Source organism: Symphodus melops, assembly GCF_947650265.1.
Source record: "Symphodus melops genome assembly, chromosome: 2".
NCBI lineage: Eukaryota > Metazoa > Chordata > Actinopteri > Labriformes > Labridae > Symphodus > Symphodus melops.
Genome location: NC_136692.1, coordinates 6,400,697 through 6,417,288, shown reverse-complemented (window position 1 = coordinate 6,417,288; position 16,592 = coordinate 6,400,697). Strand labels below are relative to the sequence as shown.

The following is a 16,592-nucleotide window of genomic DNA, read 5'->3' as shown; positions in this document are numbered from 1 at the left end:
GGCTCTCAAGTACACAAAAAAAACAAACTGGCATTACTTCTGACACCAGCAATGTTAGGCAGCTGTGGGATTGGGCACAGAAATGAGAGCTATCGCTAACCGCTAATCACAGTGTGTGTTTACCTTCATCGCCAGGATTGTCAAGATCTCCTGCGTGCTACAAAGTCCCTCCTCCTGCTAATCCAAATCCCCCCTTCTTTCTTTAAAGTATCTCTGATGGCCCATTTAAAAAAACAAAAAACAAAACAGATCCAGCTTTGAGCTTAGTTACAGTGGACAGATTGGCTCCATATTGTTTAAAGCCCTTCATTCTCCCAGATCTGCTCACTCAGAAAAACAGCAGGATGTGACCTCATCGCCTGTCAGTTTAAGGGTTCTGTCATTTACTTAATGAGTGTCTCTGCCAAAGAAATGTACTCTTCTTGTGATGGATGTACCTATAGTTCTGTCTCTTCCTGACAATAGATCTTCCATAGCCGTGAGAAAAGCACAGGCTTTCTCACGGCTTGACTTTGAGGGGAGTTAACTGCCACAATTCGCCCACATTTGTGGTTCACTCAGGTGTTAACAAACATCCTGTCATTACTGGATGTGGTATTTGGTGTGATGGTGTATTATGTGCAGGTGTAACTGCTCTTAAATATCTGCTCAAAGATTGTAGTGCTAACCACTCCAGAGATGAATCAGCCTGCTATAAAAACATGTTACGGCTGGCTAGCATCGCTGTCACTGACCACGTATTATTAAGGTCAGACTGAAACTCTCCACAGTACACCAGTCAATCTTAAAATTGAATGTGACTGAATCACATTCAATAACATGTGTTGAAGGCTTATGGATATTAGTTTTGTGTTTTAATTTTTCTTTATCTTTATATCATGTCTTAATTTGTGTGTTACAAATGGATGCAAGACAGACTTTGACTAAAAGTTCAATGAATGAATAAATCTTGTTGGGTTTGTGACCCACCTGAAAAAAACAAAACTTATGTTATTTGTCTGAGGAACTTCCAAATGTGACTCTCCATGGATGCTGTAAAAGCCGAGAGTTAACCGTTAGGATAGTATCCAAAGATTCAAAGGTTTTTTTTATTTGTCACATACGCATACAGGATGCACAGTGAAATGTTTTTGCGATTATGCACTGTACTTCCGTGTAATAATAGTGCAATGGAGTAAAAAAATATTGAATAAATGGAATGAAATACTATTATGGCAAAGGCTGTAAATCTTACATTGTATTTCTTCAGAGCTAACTGTCTGATGGTTCGATAGCTCTTTAAACTACTTAACGGACTTTATCGTCCTATTGGAAGGAGCTGTGTCCGAAAACTTCTGTAGCTTTCCAGAAACAACAATCTGACATTCACATGCACTTTTTGATGCCAATAGCCAGCTGTGCAGGAGGCAGTGAAGAGACCTGCTTTGAAATGATCCCAATTACCAACCTTTTTTTTTTAAACTCTCTTTAATCTTCTCTCTTTTAAAGTATATCCCCATGTATTGAACAATATAGTGTTTTCCCTCGCTATATGAGGTTCATTTTGTGACTTCACATTTGACTCTGAGCCTTTAGTGGTCTCCTTGTCCTACACCAAGGGTCAAGAAGGATTAGAGAAGAACAATACACCCATAACCTTTCTATAATGACTAATGCAGAAAGAAATAAATAGACTATGAATAAAGTTTAGAAAGGTCGCCCTATATTTGAAGTTGATAAAACACCACGCTTAGTTAGTAATATTTTTAGATACAGTCATTACATGTAAAAGTTTGGGTTAAAGTTACTACACAATCTACTAATCCCCTGAAGAGTTTTTGAACAAATATCAAGCGGGTTGAAATAGTCAAATCCAGCAAAGTGTGAAGACATTATTTTCAGTTTGAGCGGTGAAAAATTCGTCTCTCGTGTCCCATTTTCAGCTTCATACAGTGAGATGAAAGAGACGCTAAACTGTCAGGTGTATCTCTTAAAAGTTGTCTGTTAAACAAAATGCTTCTTTTGAGTGGTTTGAAAGCAGAAGCTTGAAGCTTGCTTGACGTAGTTGATCCATCATGCTGACTAATTTGTAGCCTGAGGAAAGTATCATAATCAGTCTTGGGGGTTTTGAAGAGGAGTGTTTTGTTCATTTCTCTGCACTTGTTTTATTTGGACTTGGGTAGTGTCCATGAATGCAGCACCAAATACGACTTTTAAACTGGGATTAGTTCCTGATAAAAGATTATCTCCTGACGGACAAAATACTAAGTTAGAGGACTAAAGAATGTGAAACCACCTCCTTGGAAACATTGCCTGCAGAGCTCTCACCATTACCTGCTTTGGATATTAGATCCCAGAATACAAATGAGGTGTTTAAACTAATATACAGCACACCAGGACACATACACAGACTCACACAGATACAAACACACACGTTAATAATGCATTTCAACCAAGTGCATCGGGGAGTGAATATTGAGTTACAATGCAAAGCACTCAGCTACAAACTTAATTTAATGCTTAAGTCTTTGTATCCACATGTTTGAATGTGTGTGTAAGATGCAGAGGATGTCAGAACAGAGGAGACAGGAGATCAGATTAGGGAGCTGTGCACATCTGTCAGCATGCAGCCATCTTCAACAGCATTAGATTAGAGCTAATGAAGACACTCTGTGCATGTGTCTGTATATTTGTTAGTTTGTGACACACACACACACACACACACACACACACACACACACACTCATACAGGACAAGTCCCACTGCCTGGAAGTGATTCATTGCTCTGACATCGGCTGCTCAGGTCTTCTAAATCAGGTGGGGTTCCTTGGGATCGATTAAGAGCAGCACGACAAAGACTGTTAATGGAGTTGTGGCACATTGCCTAATCAAAAGATGAAGAGGATTTTAAAAGTTTCATAAATAGACCAAATATTTGAGTTGGAAACAAATGGCGATAAGTGCAAAGATAGCAGGGCGAGAGAGTGCGCAGGAAAAAGCCAGAGTGAGAGAGTTATATGTAGAGAGAGAGAGCGATATTTCCTCCATGCTGCTTCAGCCTTCCTTTCAAATTAAAACAGTCCCGTCTCCTGAGAGTGTGACATTTTCACGGAGTAGGCGAGAGAGGGAGGGAGAGATGGAGGTTCAGAGAAGGGTGGGGTGGGAGACAACTTAGGGAAGAGGGGGGCGAGAGAGAGGCGGCTGCAGGTTTCTCAGAAGCAGAAAGAAGGAAGAATAGAGGGAGATTGAGAGAGAAAGGAGACAGGAGCCGAGGAGGAGGGGGGGGTGAAGGGTTTCATTTGGTAATGTTAGGGACTGACGGAGATGAGGAGGGAGGTGTGTGTGCGGGGGTTATTAGTCCGGCCTCCAGAGGCTACTAATGCACTGACCTTCATTAACTCGCATTACTGTCGGTGTGTGTGACTGTGTGCGCAAGAGTGCAACTCTCTTTAGTTAACACTCATTACAGTGTCTTTGTTTAAAGGCCAGTAAACTAATGAAGTCATTAAATAAGTGCAAGAAATACTGATTCAAGTATCGAAACCAGAGACTGAGGTAACTTTAAGGACAGTGACATCAACAGGAACAATGTAGAGAAAGAACAGAGAAAAAACACTGGAATATTTATGAATCCGTCTGTGTGTGTCTGTCCGTCTGCAGGCTCTCCTCGACACTCAGAAACAGCTGCGTTCTCAGATCTCCAACTTCACCTTCAACCTGGGCTTCTCTGGAAAGTTTTACCACACAGGTTTGTTCTTTTTTATCTGATTTCATACCAGTTCAAGACAAAAAAAAAAACTAGCTTTAGAAGGAAAAAGTATTAAAAAAGTTTACATTTCTCTGACAAAAAAAAGTCCTTGTTTTTGTGTTTTATACGCTTGAACTGAAAGAAACAAAACGAACAAGGAACCCAAACAAAATGAAGAAAAAAAAAAAGAAACACTTGTCAGCTCTGGCGAGATCGTTTTTTATAAAAAACATGGAGGCTGGAGCTGTCTCCTTCCTTTAGAGCAAAACACTCCTAAAAACAATCCTTGGCTTTTTTTCAGCACTGTCGCCCGGCTGACCGAGAGCCAGAGCTCCATTCAGCCATGTGCTCCATTAAATCTCAGCAGTAATGATTTCACGAGCGTCTTGATTGATAAACTAAACAGATTAGAAACAAAACGAGTAACCTTGTGCCATTGATTGGTGAGGAGCTCTCTTCAAACATTGAAACCATAGAAACAGCTCTCAAACCTCATATTTACAGATGTTATAATACTCATGCCAACCTGCTTATCTCAAACTGCCTTCATGGATATGATCTACCTTCCACATATCATCATTTCTGTAGCAGTCCTTACTCATAATTAGACCTGTTGACTTTAACTGTTATTGAGATCATAGTGTTGCTGTTCCTGCTACTACACACACTTTAAGATCAGATATGTTTTTGTCACTGTTCAAGTAAAACAACATACTGTTGGAGTAAGCCTGTAGATGATTAACACCTGTTAAATATAGAAATATACAAATACTAAAACCAATATATAAGTAATAAACCCAACTATACAAATAGTAACCCTGCCGTTATGTAAACATTTTTAAAATACAATTCAATAATTGTGTCTGCCTTTGAATTAATGGACTTTATCCCGCTCCACTCTTACTTGACACAAGTTAAATAAAATGTTGCTAAGTGTCACTGACACAACACTTGAAGGTTTTTAAAAAAAAAAATGTATTGCATGTTTCTGCAACGTGTGCCTCTGAGATATTATATACAGCGCACAGTGTACCCTGTTGGTCATTTAGAATAAGTGATAAGTGATTGCATTCGCTGTCAGAACATGATGACAATATGTGTCACAGTTTAAAGGCAGACCATTAATTTTTTATTAAAGGATATACACTCACTGCTCTACATCTACACATACATGATATGAATGTGAATGTTGACTAACTCGACTAATAAATTACCAAAAAAAGTTGTAGTGATAGTAGTAGTGGCCTTAAATGTTGTCAAATGAATGGTGTGTTACTGTGAGATTATGACAGAGGTATTTAGGTATGCACATTGAAAGACTGTAACACCTGAGGGCAGCACTAATGAAACTACTGCTTTTCAATGTCATTCTGCCTCTGGATCGTTAAAGAACAAAGTAATGATTAAACAAGCATATTTGTGAGGTGTTGACATACTGCTGTGCATTACAACACTACACTATGTTGTGACAGCAAGGACAGATATTATTGATCGTCTAGTTAAAGTGTGTAAATCTGCTCCAGGAGAACAAAGCACGGGGTAACACAGACGAAGGTGAGACATTATTATAATTAGAATCAAATAGAGAACAGAACATATCCCCTTAGCATCTGTCATTGCTATGGCATCACATTTCATCAAAATGGTTATCCTATTTATGCAACAGGACCTGAACAACTCAGTTGCTTGGTGATGTTTTATTTTCCAACCTGGAAGAAGAATATAGTTTTAAATCTGCGTGTGTGTGTGTGTGTGTGTCTGTGTGTGTGTGTGTGTGTGTGTGTGTGATGTGTGTGGAAGCATATATTTATATACATTCAATTCCGTGTCCTTTTGTCCTTGTGTGTTTGTGTGTGTGTGTGTGTGTGTGTGTGTGTGTGTGTGTGTGTGTGTGTGTGTGTGTGCGCGTGTGTGTGTGCGTGTGTGTGTGCGTGTAACTGTGTGTGATGTTTTGTGTGCGTGCAGGCACAGTCGAGGAGGATGAAGGAGACGATCTGCTGCTGAAGTACGTGGATGAGTTCTGGTGGTTCCCCCACATGTGGAGCCACATGCAGCCTCACCTCTTCCACAACGAGTCCTCACTGCTGGAGCAGATGGTCCTCAACAAGGAGTTTGCTCTGGTGAGTGGCGCACACAGACACACACACACTCACATACACGTACACACACACACACACACACACACACATGCATGCATACATACGAACACACGCTTCTTGCAGCTGTCAACTTTGTTGTCGCTTTCTTCTTTGTGTGTCCTTTTAATCATGCCCGCTTCCCATGATTGCATTTCTTTCAAGGACGTCTGTTGTTTGTTAGCTATTGTTATTTTCTTTCCACAGGATATTAGACACGTGATGTTTGCAGGGTATGGAGATGGAACAGTTCTAAGTGGTTTAATAAGTCCTTTTCACACATGCACTCCTGAACATTTCTGTAAAACATTTCACCAGTGCTTTCCTAAATTGCTCTAACACACATGTCCTTCAAAGCATGACATTTTCCCTGTGGGACAGGGGGGGGAGGAACCTAGGAGGCAAGGATGCTGCATAAGTTATAAACCAAAGCGTGGAAAAGAATAAACTGACCGCAGAAAAGATTATGAAGAACTTTAATATGTGCATGATGATAACACAGGTCCCATAAACGTCATGCCCGTTGCCCAATCCCTTATGATGAATCTCCCAGAATATTTCCTGCTGCGTTGACATGTTGGCTCACTCAAACTTCTTGCGACCGTTCCTCCCCCCCCTCCAAAAAAAAATAAATACAAATCTTGATGATGTGAAAATGTAGGACATTTAAGTTCACACAAGCAGCTCATCCTGCAATTTCAGGAGAAATCTAGTTCATGTGTGAGTAGGGCTTTAAATCTTCTGATCTTCTGACTTAGGGCTTCTAAGTCCTATAAACATGTTGACAAAATATTCTTCTCTTAAATTGATTTAAAAAAAACAACAACAACAGAACCATGCATGGATTTACATCTCTCATAAAATATTTACAAATTTGCTAGAATCCAAGTATTAGTTGTACATCTGTAAGCATGAGCTATTACAATGTTTTCATTGAATATACTGTACTTTTGCTGTACTCATTTTCTATAAAACAAAACAAGCAAAGTGTTACATCCCTATTGGGAAGTTATGCCACTATTTTAATGGGCACACCTGAGCCCTGTTTAACGCCTCCTGTTTAATCGGAAGGCTGCAAGGTCGAGTGCTTTTGTTCCTCTGCTCTGCCTTGTTTTTCCTGTGATTTGTCAATAAGCGTGTGTGTGTGTGTCTGTGTGTGTGTGTGTGTGTGTGCGTGCGTGTGAATGAGCGGTTAGATATGATTTGTATGACCGCACAAACATGATTCAATGGGGGTGGGGGGGTTATGTTTTTGAAGGTGAGTGTGATCATAAAGTGCGATCCCTAACCTCTATTTTACACACACACACATCTATTCTCCACTCGCTCATCCCCTGACCGCTGATGCTTCGCTTTGACAGTGTGTGTAGGTGTGTGTCAGAACGAAGGACAACACCATCAGTCTGCAAGATGCACCCGGCAACCATCCACCCTCACAATCCACCGCACACACATGCTCACACAAAACATAAATATTTTTTAATTTCCACCCTGAAGGCTAGCATCGTAACAAACACAGCACAGAGCATGTGCTTCTCCTACAAGGTCAGACTGTGTGTGTTTATGTACCTACATGTCTTCTGCCTGAGTCGTATGCTATAATTTAGCGTTTAATATACATCTACAACCCTCACATATGTGTGTGTGTGTGTGTGTGTGTGCGACCTCCGCCTCCAGGAGCACAACATCCCGGTGGACATGGGCTACGCCGTGGCCCCCCACCACTCAGGCGTCTATCCGGTTCACCTGCAGCTCTACAAGGCATGGAGGCGTGTGTGGAACATCCAGGTCACCAGCACTGAGGAGTACCCCCACCTCAAACCTGCTCGCTACCGCAAGGGCTTCATCCACAACAACATCATGGTGAGCGGACAACATTGTGGTAATCACACATCCATGCAAAGTGTGGCTGCAGGCATACACAGATGCAAATGTGCTCATCCATAAATGCACTTTGATCTATCGACATGTCTCTGCACATACATGTAAATTGATTAGTGCCTTTACAACTCTCTGCTGGATATTCAGTATTGAACATCTTATATTTTTGTCTAAATATCAAAGAAGTTCTGAAAGTCTGCATTTTAAACATTTTTAAGGCAAACATCTCCATGATTATTTTATATATTTTTTGTCGTTTTGATTCCGGTCCCTGCCTTTTTATCTCTGTAGGGCTTGGGATAGTAATAATTTAGTGAGTGTTTTCACAGCTGGTGGTTGCGGGTATCCCATGAAACAAGTCAGTGTTTCTGCTGTGTTTGAATGCACTTAAGAGGGATGTGTTGGCCCAGCAGACAAAGCATAGATTGGGTTTTTTTGTCTCACAAAAGGGAGCGAGACAGGTTCGTCTTCGCTAGCCATGATAAAAATGTCATGACGAGGGGCTTCTTTTGAGGATTTTTTTTATGTAACCTGCAACAAAAAACGCCATTCAACAAGAATAGCTCCTGAATCAAACCTAACATTTGAAGCACGTTGAGCTGTGTCTTTGCCGCAGGGAGGGAAAAAATGATTTGCTTAATTCGTCTGACTGAAATTAAAACCATGAAATGTAAATTCTTCGAGTGACTAAATCAAAGTGAGCTTTAAAATGCAGATTCATTAAGTCAAAAGAGTCTGTTTATATCTGCTGTGTTCTTTTATCTCACTTTGAAAAGCTGTTTTTTATCCACTGTCTCTTTGTTCAAATAAGTGTTTGCTGAATAGTAAACTGTGTGCTGATTGTTTTTTGCAGTCCTAAACAGAAAATCAATGATTCTCTACATAGTCTGTGACCGGTATGTGTGTACCTTTCTGTGTGTGTGTGTGTGTGTGTGTGTGTGTGTGTGTGTGTGTGTGTGTGTGTGTGTGTGTGTGAGTGTGTGTGTGTGTGTGTGTCTCATATTCCTTTGACCCATGTCTCACCATAGCAAGCACAGCTCCATGTTGATTAAATATTTATTGGCTTCCTAATGTGGCCAACGGGATGAGCTTTGCTATGTGTATTCATGTGTGTACATTTGTGTATGTGCAGGGTGTCTGTCACATTGTACAATCATCATCTGTCACTGAACTGTTTAAGACAGCAATACAATAAAACTCTTGTTGTCCCCCATTTCACCTATAAGTAAGTTGTCCCCCCTCTGCCCGTCCTCCCCCTCCTCCTCCTACTCTTCCTCATTCACTTGTCAGTCATGCTCTTTGTCAGTATGTACAACTTCTGCAGTATTGACAAAAGAACCAATCACATCTGACACCAAAATTACCAGTCCATGTTGTTCTGCCCTATTTGGATCCTGAGCAAACAATTTGAGAAGACAGCTCTGTCAATTTCCTAATCAGTCCCACAAGTCTGCTTTTATTTCTTGACATTTTGTCACAGCGTCATAAACGACAGCCACTTAATTCCACTTCCATGCAGTACAATAACAAGCTGACAGCTTGACAGGTTATAATGTGTTATTATACATTATCAATAGTGAGGTATTGAAGTCATGAGTGAATCACTAAATTAAATAACAAGCCACTGAACAAAAACACACTTTAAAGTCTCGATACATCATAAAGAAAAGCCGAGAACAAAAGAACAACTGGCAGAACTAACAAAAAAAAAGAAGTTTTCCTCTTTGTCTTAGAAGAAAAGATTTTTTGGAACAAAAGATGGAGAGGGAGTGGAGGCTGTAATATAATTAAATCCCCACAAATAAAACTCTCCATCTTACTATTGACAGCAAGGAGGGCTGCAGATGTTTGCTGAACATTGTTTGTCTTACTCTGTCATCATTGTCCTTCAAATAGGCGTAAACTTCATCTAACAAATATTTGTTATCAGCTCACAGAAACTTTTAGTTTTGTGCTACAGTAGATGTTGAATGTTAGATTTGTTGGAGAGAAAGAACTTAAGACTTTCATTTGAGTCTTTTTTTAAATAATTGTTGACGCGGTCAAATGTATGTGTACGTTCAGGAGAACCGTGTACAGTTTGTATGACAGGGCCTTTTGTCACACTACTTTGTCAAGAAAAACACAAGGCCTTCAAGGCCTTGATAATCATGCTTCTCACTTAAGTTGAATGAAGAATTGACTCCGATAACACTGAGAAATCTCGTAATGAATAGAACTGTTGGGTCTTGTGTGTGAATTAGAAATATCTCAGAGCGAAATTAAGTTGAGCTCACACCAATCTCGAAAAGCATGAATGTTGGTGGGACACCCTGCTGCTCATTTTTCATTCTTACATTTTAGAAAATAACCGTCTTACTTATCAGCTAGTCCTGAACAAGAAGCTGGTGTGCACTTGGAGGGTGTTCAGTCTTCGTGAAGTACTGTGTGTCCTCATCTCTTTTTAAATGGCAGCAGATTAAAAATACGCAATATTGGGGAGCAGTGTGCGGGCACCATGTATGGATGTTTACAACTTTGAAGCGGGGCGGCCCTGGTTTGGTTTGAATCCAGCCTGTGGCTCTTTTCCCGCATGTCATTCCCCACTCTCTCTCTCTGTCTTTCCATTTTCTGACTCTGATTCTATCCAATGTCCTGTCTCTAAAATACAGGCATCCAAAGACCTCACCCCAAAACAATACCTACTTAATAGATCTTGGATTTAATTGATTTTTTAACTTTAAAATGTTGCTAACTTAAGACTTAAAAGTCCCTAAAATACTCAGAATATGAATACACAGAATTTGAACATCTAACAGCACCAGCTGCTGGTTGAAGTCTTATGAAGTATAAGAAAGCGTAAATTTGACTTTGAGGTGTCATTGCTTTGCCAAATTCCCTTCAAAAACTGAAAAATACCCACACACATTTATCAGAAGCTATCATTTAATATATGAAAGAGTTTTTGGGTGGTGGTTAGTTGGAGAGTTATTTAAACAAAGATGCCATCATCAGAGCACAGATTGATTAGTTATTCATTAACATCCGTCACCCCATCTCAGAGGTTGGTGTAAAACAAGGCGACCGACAGCATATTCCCGAAAAGAGCCTTTTTTAAAAATGTTTCCCTGCTAAAGTGAGTGGTACAGTATACATACATATACTGCACATACCTATACATGAAATAAAGACGGATGAGATTTTTTTGTCCGTGGTTTGTGAGCAGCTGCGTCTAAATATATGAGCTGGAAGAACGACACGATAAAGCTGGTGAACTTTCACATTCTGAGTTTTATGACATCGTCTCAAGTTTCTCTTGGACTTTCTTTGCAACCGTCCCATTTTCCTTTACCTATTGCTTTCCTTCTTTTGATTTCTGTCTCTCTCTCTCTGTCTCTCCCTCTCTCTCCGTCTCTCTCTCTCTCTGTCTCTCCCTCTCTCTCTCTCTCTCTCTCCTCTTCTTTTCCTTCTCCATCTTTGTTTGTTCACAGGAGGACAGGAAGTTGTCTTAAGGCTGTAAAATTGGTGTTTGTGTGTCTCTGTCAGCAGATTGAGAGCCACCCACTGAACCCACAGTATCAAAACAAATCAGACTGAGATATGGGACTGTGCTGTATGTGTGTGTGCGTGTGTGTGTTTGTGTGTACTTCTTTTTAAAATGTACTATATCAGTTTGAGCTATAGCTCTGCGGATAATTGGTTTGGTGAAATAGTGCTGAGTGTCTGTGGCTTCGGTGGCCTTCTCTCTCTCTCTGTGTGTGTGTGTGTGTGTGTGTGTGTGTGAGAGAGAGAGAGTGTGAACGAGTCTGCAGTGTTTTATAGATAAACCAATATCTGCGCTTCCAGCTTTTACTCTCTATATCACACGCAGAAGTGCTCCACAAGGAGTTCCCAATAAAGACCATCTTCTTCTCTGCTCGTCTTTTCCTCATTTAATTCATTTAATGACCTCATAAAAAGGCGATTAATTCATCAGCTGTTCAACATTAGACCCAATGCCCTCTCTGTCTTTAATACTTGTTATTGCTTTTGGTTCTTTACAGCATGCAATCATTTTTATGTATATTTATTTTTATGTATCCTCCAAAACACAGTTTGACTCTTTAGCCTAGTCTCTTTGATAAATAGCACAGGTTAGAGGACTTTTAAAGACTTCTTAGAGATATTACAGATAATATATAGATTTGAAAACAATGTCATTGCATTTGCATTATTATTCCCACTGTTCTGTAAAAACCTACTCAGAGTGTCTGCGAAACCGACCTTGCTTTCTTGATTGTGTGTCCCACACGGGGCGTGGATGGCGGTGTACTTCTGGTATCTTCATGGCCAAAGGTGCTAGGCCCACCTGCTCAAGGCGGGATTAAAAGTAATCCCTTTTCATCTCCTCCCGCTCCAGTAAACAGCGAGTCAGAAAAATACCAAACAGGTGTAGGTGAGGGGTAAAAAAAAATCAAAACAGTGTCCCAGAAAGACTTGACTTCACGAGTGTAAATCGATGCCTGATGTTATGCTCCTGAATGAAAACAAGGTCTCAGCAGCTGTGGTGGAGTTAACATGATGGGAGAGCTCAATCCCAGCAGTTAATGCAGTATTCTTTGAAATCTCAAATTTCACCCCAAAGCCCTTTTCACATATGCACTTCATTCCTGAAAATGTCCTTTATTTTTTTCTGGTGGGCTGCATGTACGAACGCAAAAGGACTCGTTTCAACGCAACTTTATCAAACTTTTCCCTTCAAATTGTTTCCTAAGCCATCTTGGATATGTTACAAACATCTTTCAGCCAAAAGCAAAACACAAAACTCCCACTGTGAGGGTCATGTGTAAAAGGGCCACTCAGCAAAGTGTCAGGGGAAGGTTGTCTTTAAATAATATTGAAGTGCATCTTGGAAAAAGACTTTTCAAATACTGGTAATTACTTAATTTTGTTTTTGTTTGTTCATCATTCTGTCAATCATTGCTTGACTGTGCTCTTTATATCCAGTCAAAGTCATCCATCTATTACATACATCACCTTTCTCATTCGGGGCCGCTTGGAGCTGGATCAGTTGGGTGCGAGGCAGGGTACACCTTGGGCTGTTCGTCAGTCAATCAAAGAGCTGACAGAAACAGACAACCAGCTTTTCACATATACACCTAAGGGCAATTTTAGAGTTACTATTGACCTAAAAAGCATGTCTTTGCACTGATGGAGGAAGCAGGAGTACCTGGAGAGAACCTATGCATGTGCCTGTCCGAGGCCCTGTCCGATGAGCACTTCATCCTTCATCATTTTTTTTGTGATTGGGGTTTTTGTTCTTTGGCCTTGAAGTAGGCTGGTGAGTAGCACTGACTCCTAATATAAGTTTCTACACATCTGTAAAAATGGGCATATCAGCATTGAACCTAATGAGGATTCTTTGGTTATTGCAGCTGGCCTAGTGGACAGTCAATGAACTGCAGTTTCACGCCCCTCTGCTTTGGCTTCAGCACAAGAGGTTGCTGCTTGACTTAACCCAGTGTCAAAAAAAATGTAACCAGCTGTCGATTGTTGCCTATACGTATGAGTCTGGCTGTATGCACTATGCTTGAATTTTCACCTACTGTGTAAACTGAAGACCTGTTAACTACTCCTGTTTTTGTGTGTAGGTGCTGCCTCGCCAGACATGTGGCTTGTTTACTCACACCATCTACTATAAGGAATACCCCGGTGGACCTAAAGAGCTGGACAAAAGCATCCGTGGAGGAGAGCTGTTTCTCACTGTGCTACTCAACCCAGTGAGTCAGAGAAACACATACACACACGCAAACACTCAGACACACGCACACTCATATGTAAAGTAGAAGAAGAAACAGGGAGAATTGTTACTTTGTCTTTTGATTTTTATGCCTTAAGAGGCACCAACTTGGTTTCCTTCTCTCTCTGTGAAGGTAACTTCCTTCACTTCTGGTTCATTCTTTTTTATTTTATTTTCTTCTTTATGTGTGTGTGTGTGTTTGCGTGCATTTGTCTCTTTTCCTGTCAGGGGCTGCTTCTCACCGTGTAGCTGTGTTCATCTCCCCACTTTAAATTAGGTCTCACCACAGGGGGGCTGCTGTCACACACAAACACACACACACACACGCGCACGCACACACTCAAACTGCCTCCTCCCTCTTTCGTTTACCCCTGCTGTGTGTGTGTCAGCTCCACTCGATCCTGCTTTGAATTAAGGAACAGAATTAGGTTTTTTTGGCAGTTCAGATGCTCATCCAAGTGAGCATGTGCCCGCACTCTTTCAGGGGTAGAGGCACCAAAAAATTCCAAGGAAATATTCCCAAACATTGTCTTTCCAACTCAAAACCACACACGTGAACATGCACAGACTCGCACCAAAATGCTCACAGACCAGCAGTCAGCTGTATTGAAGTGTCAGGTAGAGGAGTGCAGAAACAGAGGAGCTGTCAGGGAACATCGTCGAGTCGAGCACATCTTCGCACAGGGCAATCTAGCCCTTTCTTCTCCCTGCATCACTTTGTCTCTGTCTCTCTCTTTTTGTTATTCTTCTTCTTCTATTTTTTATTGAATTGTTCTCTTTCCCCTGACATTTTCCTCTCTTTTTTGGTTTCATTCTCTCTTTTTTTGTCTCTCATTCGTATTGTTTTATTTATTCTGTTTTTTTCACCCTTTATTTCGTTTCTGCAAAGCCCTGTTTCTTCCATTTAACACACAGCTTTGACTGCTTTTAAATTCCTGCATGTAATATGCATAGATGTACCAAGAAACCTGTCCTTAAACTGAAATATTAACCAAATTATACCAGTTCAAAAGAAAAGGAAATCCCAAATTCTCCACTAATCTAGATGGTACAACTGTTTTCTAAGAACAGATAGATGTGGGCTGCATGGAGGAAACAGAGGGAATATGGCTGTGGTCAGATGAGGGTGATTTCCTGCAATGTATTCTTTCAAATAAGCGGCACAGATTTGTATGAATACGAGGAATCAGTGGGGAAATTGTCCCTGTCAAATTGCTACCTGTCGCCATAAAGGTCCTTCGCATAGCTGCTTGAACATGCTCCACTGAATGAATTCTGATAACAGCTAATGCTTATGTGACCTTTCGTGAAACTTCGCAAGCATGCAGCACAAGTCAACATGGCTGAACAAACACACGCAATGTTGCAGAATAGCAGGAGTTCTAAATTCTAGTTGAAGGTCGGAGATAACTAAGGTGAAGACTTCCTCGAGTGCCCTGTAAAAAGGAAATGCCAAAGTTTTCAATCCCCATAGGGCACTATGGCTGTTACTGTCACCATCTATTATATTTGTAAAGAAGACTTAGAGACATTTAGATTCAACTCAAGTCTTCATGGCACTCCATAGTGACACGGCCCCTTTAAAGCGGCCTTTTTTAAAAGAAGCACACAGTGACCGCAGGCGGTCTTTCTTGACCCAAGACCACCTAATAAGAACCCAGGAGTGCCTTTATATATGATATATGCTATCATTACTCAAGACCACCATGGTCCAATACATCCAAAGGCTTAGTTTACTTAAACACATATTACTCCTTCATTTCTCCAAAGAGGCCTTCCTAACTCTTATTCTCCCCAAGCTTCATGTCCTCCAGGAATGCAGTTGTATGAAAACACTGACTGGATGTGAACATGAGCTTTAATTGACGAATCTGCGTGTTTGACTAGCTGTTGAAAATGTCTATTCATTTATGAAAGAATTTTGACACATTGCAGCCATCACGATACGGTGTCTGCGTTCTCTCACAATCCCTCGCAGGTGTGGAAACACATGGCTGATGATGTTCTGATAATGATTTGGATAATAAAGCTATTATGATTTAGGGTTAAATGGTGCTTATAATCATACAGTGAAATGTAGTATAAAACATCAATAAATGATACGTTATAACAGTGTTTCCTTGATGAGAAAATAAAAATGGTTAGAAGGACATAAACAAACAAAACAGCTTGCCGAATAAATGAAAAGAGTTCTGTAGCGTTTAAAATCGTTTATTTGAATCGCTTATAAACAGAGAAAGAAGGCACTGATTTCTTAAGACAATATTACGTTGCAAAATATAACTTAATACCGCAGTTCCCCAACTTTTTTGAGCTTGTGTAAAGAAATCTATTTTCATTTCAGAAACATTTGAACGGCTCCTCTCCTATTCTCCTCCAACCAAAATAATGTCAGCCGATGACATCAGCCCTATTCAGAGTGCTGTTTCAAGCTACGATTCTTTTACGCCCCTGCTTCGCCTTCAATCAGAATGTCGCCGATCAATAACTGCGTGCGTATCTAAAATCCCACTTCGCCATGCTTCCACAATGCTGAAAGGCAACGTGATTTCACAGACTCAGACAACAATGTTAAACATTCAGTATGAATGTGTTAAGACGTTATTATGGATGAGCTTTGCGACGGCACTTTAGACTGAGAAAAAAAACCCTCAGAAAAAGGGCTAATGTCATTATTTTATTGATTGTTACAAAGTTGTGTTTCCATGGGGACGATGAGAGCCAGGAACATGTTTGATGGCCTGCATGTGTGTGAATGTGGGTTCATACTCTGTGAGCTCATATGACAAAGGACCTTACAAGATGCTCTCATCTTCAGTGATGTCATCTCAACATGAGCTCACAAACCATGAGGGATACCGCTGCATACTTACACACCAAAAACACACACACACACACACACACACACACACACACACACACACACACACACGCACTGTTTCTCTGGCTAATGACATTTTTTTTCCGCTGTTTCCAAAAAACTCTTTTTCCATTTCTCTCAGTGCCCCCTTTTATCATCAGCTGAATACGAGATGAAACCCTCCTCTTGTTTTATCTCTTAATGAAGAGACCTATTAAACATGAAAGCCTG

The 16,592-nt window shown here is 40.5% G+C and overlaps 1 protein-coding gene across 2 annotated transcripts in view; it reads left to right on the top strand.

Moving 5' to 3' along the window:
* ndst3 (N-deacetylase/N-sulfotransferase (heparan glucosaminyl) 3) overlaps positions 1–16,592 on the top strand; it is a 45,695-nt gene that overhangs the window by 12,395 nt on the left and 16,708 nt on the right. For both annotated transcript variants that reach the window (XM_079338274.1, XM_079338275.1), the window contains exons 3-6: positions 3,640–3,727; positions 5,693–5,847; positions 7,540–7,725; positions 13,353–13,481. In XM_079338274.1, the coding sequence (XP_079194400.1) occupies positions 3,640–3,727; positions 5,693–5,847; positions 7,540–7,725; positions 13,353–13,481 (558 nt within the window). The remainder of the gene's footprint in view (positions 1–3,639; positions 3,728–5,692; positions 5,848–7,539; positions 7,726–13,352; positions 13,482–16,592) is intronic.